This window comes from Colobus angolensis, unplaced genomic scaffold (assembly GCF_000951035.1).
Source record: "Colobus angolensis palliatus isolate OR3802 unplaced genomic scaffold, Cang.pa_1.0 Scaffold6, whole genome shotgun sequence".
Lineage (NCBI taxonomy): Eukaryota > Metazoa > Chordata > Mammalia > Primates > Cercopithecidae > Colobus > Colobus angolensis.
Genome location: NW_012119598.1, coordinates 11067689 through 11078509, shown reverse-complemented (window position 1 = coordinate 11078509; position 10821 = coordinate 11067689). Strand labels below are relative to the sequence as shown.

The window sequence follows — 10821 nt, the reverse complement described above, 5'->3', positions numbered from 1 at the left end:
CCCTGGAGTGGGGGGCTGCAGATGTACCCATTCTAAAGATCCAAGAGAGCCGTTCTTCACTCTTCCAGGCCCAGCCCTGGACGGGCGTCCCTGTCACATCCCAGCTCCACAGCTCATGGTACCCTCCTTCTTTCCAGGCCGGTCCGGACACGACGCGTCCCAGCGATTTACTCTGCAGAAGAGTTGGGAGAGTCCCCTTTCCTCCATCCCCCCTTCCCCAACACACACACACACACACACACACACACGCACACGCACGCACACACCGCAGTTCTCCACTGGGGTTTCCCTCCAGGGCAGATTACTTTATGACAGGGTGTGATAAGTGGTGATTTTGTTCCTCTTTTGATAGCAGGATTGCTTTGTAAACAGAAGCGCAAACTCGTTCCGATAGTGGTTCCGCACCAGTGCTCGGCAGCCGCCCTGGCACAGCGGGCAGCAGAGACAGCTGCTGCACCTGTCGCCTAAGGCCGAGAGGACCGGGAGGCCGCTCTTGGAGGGGGCGCACTGACCAGTGACGTGCTCCTCCAGTCTCCAGGGCATCTTTAGCTTCCCAGCTTGCTGCACACCTCGGGCCTGTACCCACTGCCGTCAGTTGAAAGCGGGCATTCTGGAGAACCACAGTGGGACGCGCCTAATGCACACCCTCCCTTCTTCACCTTCTCCCTGGACACCTTTGCTAAGAGATTTGGCTAATTTCTTCTCCTGTGGTTGCTGGTAATTCTACTGGTAATTCCTTTGCCCCAATCCAATTGGAGAGTCATGCCACTCAATTTCTCTCACCTTTTCCTTCGAGTAGCCCAATTTTCCTTCTTCCTGGCCCCGACCCTGACGGCCAGTTTACCATTCCAAGGGGGACCAAGAAGGAAACCAAGTTTGAGTTAGGTTTGCTCTGCCAAGGGCAGGGAAGAGCAGCCACTGTGGGAGACAGGGGAAAAGGAGAGAAGTGCAGCCAGGGGTCACCCCACCTGTCCCAAGATCTTCAACTCCCCAGCGAAAACGCGAAGCCGAGGTTATCACCCGAATGAATTCATTGCTCAGACTTGGGTACAGATATCCAAGTTCATTTAAAGAACGTTGGGCGAAATCGCTAGGGGTATGGTGCTTGATGGTAAGTGAAGGGGTGGAGTGAAAATGAGGCTCAAGCAGGGCTTAACCCTAACGCAGAGATTACTCCCTCAGAAACTTTGGGGCTGACGGCCCTGGGAGGAGGGTTGTTGGCGGAGAATGGGTTCCACTGGCCTTTCTGACACCGTAGGCCTCAGAGAGCCTGAGCTCAGCATTACCTGAAGCTGGGAGCTCCGCTCAATCCAACACCAGGTCATCCCGCCCCTTCCCGCAGCACAGGCTTCCCTCACTGAGTGGCGCACAGAAAAATTTGCGATACGGCTCAGTGTCCCAGGCCCTGTTAGCTAAGGAACCTGCTTCGTGGTGGCAGCGCCAAGAGTGGCTGGGGAACTTCCGCGGCTCTCCCTCTCCCATCCCAGGGAGAGGAGCGGGGTGCCGCTGGTCTCTGATTCAAAAGAGCCCCAAGGCCGCACTTTCCGAGGCCTCTTGGACGCAGAGGTGGGTCACCAACTGCAGTTAGTGGCCTTGGGCCTGCCCGCACTGGGAGCAGCTGGCTCTCCGGAACGGTTGTCTGGAACCCGGAGAGCGGATGAAGCTGGGAGGCATCCCCCATCCCCCGCCAATCATGGCACCCCCGGAGGTGGGGCAGTCTCGCTGGTGCGGAGCTGCGGAGGAGGTACGGGTGGGGAAAAGCTCTGAGCGGTGCAGCAGGTGTTTGAGGAACAAGGGAAGGAAGGACGTAAATCTGGCAGGACTGGGGTTGTGAGGAGAAAATTGCGGGAGGTGCAGATGACCAGTTCCTGGCTGCGGTGTGTCTAAGAAGGGCAATGCAGTTTACATCATCTTGAATTGAACAGGTCTTGGGCGCTGTGAACTCATCTTGGACGTGGGGCTGCGTAGACCATCCTGGACACGGCTCAGCAGCCTTTCTTGAAAGCACACTGTTGGCCAGGAGCTGTGCTAAGCGTTTTGCGTACAGTCTCCTACTGAATTCCCACCAATTAGCCACTTTACAAACCAGGAAACAGAAGTTCAGATAAGGTTAGTAACTTCCCCAGGATCACACAGCCCCCACACGTGTATATATCGGAGCTGAATGTGGACCCCAAGTGATCTTACTGCAAAGCTAAATTCTAGCTCCGGCATTCCACTTCCCTCCGCCTCTCTCGCACATTGTCCTCCCGCTGGGCTGTGCACAGCTGCCGACGGTCCTCTCTCCTAAGGCCCGGGTGCTTCGCTTCCAGCTCACCCTGTCCATTCCCACCCGACCCTATGCAGCGCCTTAGCTTCGCGCTTAACCCCGCTCTCAGCTCTGCCTCCCGCTTTCTGCACGCTCAGGTTCCCCATCCCAGAAGTACCGAGGGTGGAGACGGCGCTCCCCACGCCCCACCCTGGCCCTGGGACGCGCCCGCCAGCCCTTCCTAGGCTCGGCCCGGCCCGTCCGGCTGGGCCCGAGGTCGCCTCCAGTCAGTGTGTCCCCCGCGCTGGCGAGGCGAAGCGACGGCAGGTTGAAACCGCCGCTCACTTTTAAGAGAGCACAGCGACCTCCGCCAGAATCCCGGAGAGCTGCAGGAGCTCCCTTCGTGCGTGTCTTCCACTCTGAAAAGTTAGTCACCCCCCTATTTCCACCTTCTGGAAGAAGCCAGGGAAAGTGCACTTATTAGTTAAAAACGTCATCTAATTTATTTAAATTCTCACCAAAACAAAACAAACCAAAAAAGCTACTACCCACAGAAACCCCCAGACTTGAGCAAGATTCTAAGGCAGGTCCCAGAAAGTTTTAAATCAACTAAAGGATGGGTACTGGGATGAAAGTCCTGTAGTCCAGGGATGAATAAAATGCGGAAGCGATAAGAGGACTCCAGGGAGAGGCACCTCCACCCCACCCCTGGGAACGTTGAGAGGGTGCAAAGCCGCCTGGACAGGGCCCGGGGGTCGGAGGTTCTCGGGCACGGTTAGAAAGGGGAGGCTTTGGTGCCTGGGGGACAGGTCTCTGCTCCACAGCGTGGAGCTGACCTTTTACACATATTTGCCTGACATGTCAGAGAAGACGATTTAAAACTGGTTCTTTGTTCGTCTCCAAGTCCCAGCTACAGCAGCCTGGGAGGGTAACTGGGCCTGCCCCAGGAGCCCCAGGCCCAGACCCAGGACAATTCGATCTCATGGCCGCAGGAATGGGACTGGCACCGTCTCTGGGAGAGTGTGGCCCGAGGCCATTCTCCTCACCCTCACCTCCCTGCCGGCCAGGTGCGGCTCCTGAGGGAGGTGAGCTCCAGGAGCCCCAAATCCTGTGGCTTCTTTTAAAGCTCCCCTCTAATTAGAAGCAGCGGTGAAATCACTTCAGTGATTTTATCTGTCATGGGAAAGCAAACCCTAAGCCAAACCTCGGTTGCCCATCCCAGAGCCACCAACACCCCCATTCTTCCTTTAAATAGTTCTAAATGGAAAAGAGGGAGAGGGGAAGAGAACTGTGAAAGTGGGAAGAAGGGGTGGATCTTTGTACAGAAGTGCTAAGTGTGAGTGTGTAAGAGAGTGTGTGAGTGTGTGTATGTATGTGTAGAGTTTCTCTCTCTCTACGATGGGAGGAGACTAAAACTAGAAGCCAGAAGTGACACAGAATCATGAACGTCTTCACCTATTGAGCAACAGTTTCATGTGGAATCTAACGCTGAAGTGGCCCCGGGGGTGGCAGAGAAGGATCCGCTAAGGCCAGTCGTGCCCTGCACCTCGTGGGCGGGTGGGGAGGCGGGGACGGCCACCCATCCCCACTGTGTCCAGGTCCGCGGGGATCATCAGGTCTGGACGCTTCCACTGGTCTAGCCCTTCCCCAACCCCCGACCCCCACCCGGGAGTGGAGACTCCCCCAACTCGAAAGTTCGAGGGGAGGGAAGCCAAGGGTCGAGCTTGTCGATGCCCCCACCACTGGAGTGCGAAAACACACTCACACTCGCATGGCACCCAGCACATCCAGCAGTCAGTCCGCTTCGGTTCCCGGGCCAGGGACTGACCGGGAAAGCGGGTTGGGGCTGTTGGGAAAAGCTGGAGCTGATGGCAAGATTGCCGCGGCTATAAATCCATCACTTCCCAGGTCAGCTCCGTGAGGCGCTGGGACTGCAGCTGGCGGAGTGAATTCCTGGGCCAGCGCGCATGCGTCGGCAGGTAGCAACCCAGCTCTTTATGACCAGGTGAGATGTTGGTGAGCAGGTAAAAAAGGAGGATTTGCCTAAGCGATTCCAGGGAGCGGGCCCGGCCGAGCCCTCCAGCCCATGCCCGGCGGGGACCAGTCGCCAGGAGCGCCGAGCCGCGATGTCCATACTTGCCAAAATGGGGGACTGGCAGGTACGGGGGGTTTGCCTTGGCTGGGGCTGAGGTGGGCGGAGGTGGAGTAGGGGAGGGGGCCGCAGTGGGGAGGAGGAAAGGAAGCGCCGTGGCCCAGGGCATGGGAGTCGTAGGTGAAGCGCGCGTGGCAGCGCCCAGGAGAGCTCCCAGGAGACAGTGAAGACAGGAGAAACGAGCGCAGGCAGCGGCTGCGGTGCTGGGGGCAAAGCGCGCCGCCCGCGGGGCCCGGCGCCGGGGAAAGTCCGGCGCACGCTCCACAGGTGGCCTGGTGGGTCACTTGTGGTTTGTGCTGTGGCCGTTTCCCCCACCCCCTCCCACCTCAAGCAGAAACTTGGGAGGATGACTATTTCAGAAGGGGGGAGGACGCAGGCCTGGGGTTGCGGCGCGCGGCGGTGAAGGTTTTCAGCCCCCTGCGCCTGCGGCCTCACCCTAGACCTCAGCGGTGAGCGTTGGACAGGTTCTGGTGCACCTGTCTCTCTCGGTACCCCCAGGTTTCCGGAGATGTAGAATGTATGAAGAATGGAAAGGGGGCCGGATGACTGGGTCGCGGAGGCAACATGTTTCTTTGGGAGATAAAAAGTTTGCCCGAAGTTTAGCTACCAACTCTCTCCACTTCCTGAAATGGGTTTTTGCCGCCTGGGCTACAGATGAGGGAGTGTGTGAATAGTGGGTGAGGAGGCAGGGGGATCGCGAATTTGCCAAAACCAATGCCTGCGGAACTTCGCCCTGCTAGGCCGCGAGCACCCCAAGGCGTCCAAGGTTTGGCTCCTGTCCTTCCTGGGGCCGGGATTCCGATCCCGGCCAAGGAAGCATTTGTCCCGCGCTCTCCTTCCAACTCCCAGACATTTTCCCTTCGGGAAACAGTACGGCTCTGGCCAGGTTGGTGGCGGTAAAAGGCTCTGCCTGTCGCCGATTTCATCATCAGAACAGCGAGGCCCTGTTTTCGCCCCAACCAAGAGGCCTGGTTAGGGTGAGATTCTGTGTGCCCAAAAGCCCGGGGGGGACAATTCGAATCTAATGCCCTGAACTTCCCCACCTCCCCCGCCAAAAAGAAAATCTGAGGCCTTGCTACTCCTGGTCGAGTTCTTCCTCTTGTTTCAGATTTAGGCCATTAAAAGTAAAGTTTTGAGAAGTGCAGTCTTCACTAAGCTACCTGGAGTTGGAGAAAGAAAGGCCTTTTGCGTTCTGTACTTTTTTCCCTTGTATTTATTACTTTTATCAAGAGTGAACTCTTTTATATTCTTCCCCTTAGTTAATCCTCACTAAATGGTATTTCATCCGCGAGGTTAGAGGAACCTGTGGTTTAAGGACGCAAATCCGGGAATCCACACCTCTCCCTCCCTGCTCCTGTGGGCTGAAGGCCCTTCCTAACTCTCTTATTTGGAGGCTGAAGACTGGGGGAGTCCTTTCGTAGCAGTCTTCGGGTTTTCTCCTCAAATTCCAGTGAATTTCGCTGGAGAACTCCTAGGCAGTGAGAAGGTGCCTGTTGAGTAGGTTTGACCTGGGACTGGGCCTTCTGTGGGTCCCACTAAGGTTTGAAAGCCGCGAGACTGCCGCAGGAGGAGGAAGGAGGGAGCCGCGGGCCTGGCTCCTGCGGGCTCAGTTAGGCGAGTGGCTGGAGGCCTGGATCTCGGGTGGGGCGAGCGAATTTGGGGCCCGGAGGGGCCGAATCTGCTGGGCTGGGCCTGTGGGGCTCCCGGCTCCCACTGGGCATTGGCAATTGGAGAAAATAGAGTAATTCTGGCCTCTCATTGTCTCCTTCTCTTTGTGACTCTGTCTCTCACACAAATACTCCCTGTTCCCCCCGACGCCCTTTTTATGCCCCTCACATCAGGCCTGGATCTCCGACGCCCAACCCCAGGCCTGGCGCTGCTGTCCCGGGGTTCTGGCCCTGCCGGAGCATTGACATGCAATGAAGCGACTTAGCGTGGTAATGACGCTGGCACAAATGCAGCTCGGCTGGCTCCAGAGGCGACCCTGGCGCTCGCCCGGGCCTTTCATCAGCGTCTACACCGGGGGCGGCAGTCCAGAGTCGGCAGGTCCCAATCTGCACCTCAATGGCGCCCTCAGCGGGAATACAACAACAGTTTAGCAGCCCCGGCGGGTGCGGAGCCAGAGATCTGTCCTGGGCAGGGCAGCGGGGACGTGGGAAGGGGGTTGAAATGGGGTTGCAGAGGATGGAGTGCGGCCTTCCCAAGCCCGCGGAGGGCAAGAAAGCGAAACTTGGAGCTCCCTTACGCACACCGCGGCGACGCCTACGGAGTGTAAAAACCCATGCTCTCAGGCCTAGGATTTGGCCTGCTCAGGCTGTGGCTGCTGCTGGGAGGGTGTCGGTACCCCTGGCAGCCCAGATCCTGACTTCAAACCACTGCACTGGCAACAGGCTGGGACCGCCCTGTAGGGTCTAGCCCTGGAAAGTCGACCATTTTCTGGACGGAGGGCGGCGCCAAGCCTCCAGTCCGGTTCAGCCCAGGGATTGTGCTCAGTTCAGGTGGGGCTAGGGAGCGCCCAGAGCATGGGGAGGGCTCCCTGGGGGCTCTGAGGCCCCTTGCCAGCTCTGGCTTCTCCCTAGCCTTTTGGAGCCTTCTGCCTACTCTGCTGGGTTTGGGGAGTTCGCTGGGGTGTCTGGAGGGAGAATTCCCCTTCCGCAGCTTTGGGTGGAATGGGGAGTTCTCCCAGCTCCTGCCTTCCTTCCACCTGTGAGGAAATGCTCCCATCTGCCACAGTTCCCCTTTTAGGGACGCCCGGTGGAAACCTGGGAGGCCTGGAGGTTTTCGAGAAACAAGCCCAGATGAATCAAAGGTCCTTACTAGAGCAACTCTGAGGTGGGACCTAGTGTAGTTACGGAGTTTGCACATACAGCAGAGAGAAAAGACAGAGGTAACTTTCTTTGGAGGACAAACGAGGAAGCTCAGCCAGGAAAATTAATTACTCTGTATTTCATAGTGTCACACTAGGTCCTTTTCTTTTCTTTTTTCTTACTTAAAAAAAATCCCCAAAACGAAAGGGATCAAAGCCCCAGAGGAGCCAGCAGGCTCCTGTGAGGAGTCCAAAAGCCCGGACTGACCAATCTGGACGAGGAGGTGGCTCCCAGGCCTCCAGGTTGCGCGGCAGCCGGGCTCCGCCTCGCGAGCACGCCTGCGTTAGTAGCATCACCAAATCATGAAGGAACTCTCCCTGCTTTAATTAAAAAGGGGAATCTTGGGAAAACTAGAGCAGATTAACACAGCTAAGAGTCGGTTCCCGGTGATTTATTTTGATGCATGCATGAGACGGTATCTAGACTTGCAGGCACACACATGTCTGTATTTCGGCCTAACTTTAGAAGCGGGTGTGCAGTTCCATAGGAGTTCTGTATTCGTGTCCAAGTCGCACCTAGGAAACCTTAGCCTGAACACCAAGTTGAACTGTCAGTTGGCCCTAGCTTCACACAAACGGAAGGAAAATTGTTTAACCCCCGGAGCTGTCAGGTAACCTCTTCAGGGTACAACTTTTATTTTACACGCCGCAATTAAGGGATTGCAAACCCCAGCAGAGCCACCGGAGTCGCTTGGCAGAATCTCCAACCTGAGGGAAAGCTCAAAGCCAATAAAACTCCCAAGGCGCTGCGGCCCGAGGGGGTGGCTGCCGCAAGTGGAGGCGATCCCTTGTTGGGCAAAAATTTTGGAGTGACTTCGCCGGTCTTGGTTTGGTGGTTATGTTTAATTGCGAAAAGGGATAATGGTTTCTAATAAAATTCCACGGGGCCAAAAGGGCAGCTCGGATCGTGGTAGTAGGGTTAAGGGAGAAGTGCTAGAAGCCGGGCCCCAGGCGTGGCGGCTTGGACTTTGAGCAGTGCCGGGCTTTGCAGAAGGCATCTCTGGAGAAAAGGAAGCGGAGAGAGAAAGGAAGGGGAATGTGGCGGAACTGGGGTAAGAGAGGTGGTGCTGGGACAGGGGCTCGCGGCGGAGCTCAAGGAAGGTTTTAGCAGTTCGCAGGCTGGAGTGCGCTCTAGAAGCAAGTTCGCGGCGTGGAGAGGCCTTTATACCTGTGTCGGAGCGGCCGGCGGCAGATTGTGGTACTGGCGAGCAATTGGACTATTGTTGATATGCTAATGAGGCGATTAGGCTGTTGGTAAAGAGCTGGAAAAGGGAAAAGTTTCTACCATTAGAGGGAGATCTCCGAGCGCGCACGGGAGCTCTTTCCCTTCTCTCCTCCTCCTCGCCCTTTTCTCCTCGCCCTCCTCCTCCTCGCCCTCCTCTTCCTCCTCGCCCTCCTCCTCCTCCTTGCCCTCCTCCTTCTCCTCCTCCACCTCTTCTCCCTCCTCCTCCTCCTCCTGCGCTCACCGCCGGCAGCCAGCACTTTGCGCTTACCCAGAGAGTAGCTCCACTTGCGTGCGAGACGGAGAGGGGCATATCCGTTCACGCCGATCCATGAAAATGCTTTGGAAATTGACAGATAATATCAAGTACGAGGACTGCGAGGTAAGCGCGACGCCGGCTCGATCATCCGTGCGCCCACAGGCTCCGAGCTCGACCCTCCCTCTCCTCCTCCTCTCCTTGCAACCAGCTGCGAAACGCGGGTGGGACAAACTTTCCCCAGCGCAGCGCCCGCCCCTCGGATTCGCCCGAAGAACGCGGGGGAGAAGCTGGAGAGGGAGAACGTGGATGCTCCCTTCTTTGGCTTCCCTACTTTGAAGCCCGTGTCCCACTTTACTCCCCTTTCTGACCAATTTTGGCTGTGCCTAAGAGTGGGGCGAAGAGAAGAACATGGGCTTTTGAAGCAATTGCTGGCAACTGGGCACTTGCCTGTGCACTCCTCGTGTTATCTTCATCGAGATTCTGAGGGCCCAAGTCAACAGGAACAGAAAGGAAAGAGAAAACTCTTCTCTCTTCAACTTCCTCTCCGATCTTTAATATTCCTTCTTCTTTCTATTCATTCATTCTTTCTTTTTCCTTTCTTCCCCCCACGCCACTTTCTAAAGCGGTTCCCTTCTCGGCTTTAAAGACGGGCCCCCACACTTCGCTGTGATCTGGGCTGCGTCTTACTGTAAGCGGGTTCAACTTAAGACCACTCTTTCCAGCTGCGGGGCTCACTCCAGATCCTCTGTGCTTCAAGAAGTTCTAAGTAGCTTCTCCCTCTAAGCTACAGGATCGACGCACCCCACGGGGGTGTGTGGGGGTGGGGTGGGGAGATGTGCCTCGCCGAGCCAGCTGGCCGCTGGGTGCTGGAGCACCAGCTTCTGCCCCAGCCCAGAACGACCGTGGGAATCCTTGCGCGGCTGCGGACCACCTCTGGTGCCGCGAGCCCGCTGGGAAGACAGAGCGCGCCGCTTTGGAACCCATTTTAAAACCTAGAGTCCCCTGAGCTCGCCTTCTTGAGGCAGCAAGGGAGACCCTAGCGCTACCCGTCCACCCGCAGGAGGCGCTGGGAACGGTTACAACCATCACTGAAATGAGCAATGAGTCCGAGAGAGGGGTTGGGGTGTGTAGGGCTGGAGATTACTTAAATAAATAGGTGGCAGTCCCAACTTTTGCTGTTTTTTTTTTTTTCTTAGTTTTTGGCATTTGGAGCTGAGAATCTTAGGCAGAAGGTGTGCAGGCGCAGAGGCGGAGATCTTGACTTCACTGGAAACCAGAAATTGGGTTTATGTGAACGATGTGTCACCCGCTCCCTCCTCCCTTTTCTTTCTGAAGACTATTTTAAATCTTTCTCCTTTCAGGACCCCCACCCCGGTAGATGGGGACGGGGTGACATCCCACGGGTGCCGGTTCTTCTCTGGTGGGTCCTGTCGAGCTGGGGGAGGGGCGCAGGGACCCCACGGCAGACCAGTAGCTTTGTTTTCGAGGCTGGGGGCGAGCTTTGCGGGCAGGGAGGAATGAAACTGAGTCCCTCAGTCTCATAGGACAGTTCATACTGTACTGGTCTGGGCTTTGGCCGGAGGCTCGGGCATTTCACTTTCGCAGAGGCCGAAACCCAGCTCCAGGTGTGGGCGCCCTCGGCGGGCGGGGTCCGAACCTCCGCTCGGCTCTAGGCGCCGACTGGATGGGGTGGGTGGCTAGGTGGGAGATGAACTTGCACCCCAGAGGGATCCTGTGGGGGCAAGTGTGAATGCGCGTGTAAGCGAGGCAGAAAAGATAAGAAAGGAGAGAGAGAGGAGAATAAAGTCAAAGCTGTTTCCACAACTTTGGCGGCGGCGGGCAAGCGCCGGAGCGGGGATTTCGGGTTTCGGAGTTGGCTTGGGGCAGTCTGATTGTGCCGGGGCTCTGTAGGGACACGCAGAAGACGAGGTGCCGCCTGTTCTGACAACCTGGCGGGTAGACTGGCAAAGGCAGCACGCCGGGAGAGCTAGTCGTGTCATCTGGGGGGGCGTCAGGCGGGAGTGGCCCAGCCAGTCGGACGGGTTTTTGCCGGGAGCCGCGAGCCCGTGCCAGC

The 10821-nt window shown here is 57.1% G+C and overlaps 1 protein-coding gene and 1 long non-coding RNA gene across 3 annotated transcripts in view; one reads left to right on the top strand and one right to left on the bottom strand.

Moving 5' to 3' along the window:
- The first annotated feature begins 4186 nt into the window (after positions 1 to 4186).
- TFAP2A (transcription factor AP-2 alpha (activating enhancer binding protein 2 alpha)) overlaps positions 4187 to 10821 on the top strand; it is a 22940-nt gene continuing 16305 nt past the window's right edge. The window contains exon 1 of one of the 2 annotated variants that reach the window (XM_011962671.1): positions 4187 to 4407. In XM_011962671.1, the coding sequence (XP_011818061.1) occupies positions 4375 to 4407 (33 nt within the window). In that variant the 5' untranslated portion in view covers positions 4187 to 4374. Of the gene's footprint in view, positions 4408 to 8572; positions 8871 to 10821 lie in introns of those variants that run through there. The other variant, XM_011962669.1, reaches the window with a different exon arrangement.
- Positions 7327 to 9236, bottom strand: LOC105526625. The gene is made up of 2 exons (XR_001004109.1): positions 8760 to 9236; positions 7327 to 8528 (listed from the first exon to the last, which is right to left on the bottom strand). It is a non-coding gene; the product is annotated as an uncharacterized LOC105526625 (long non-coding RNA).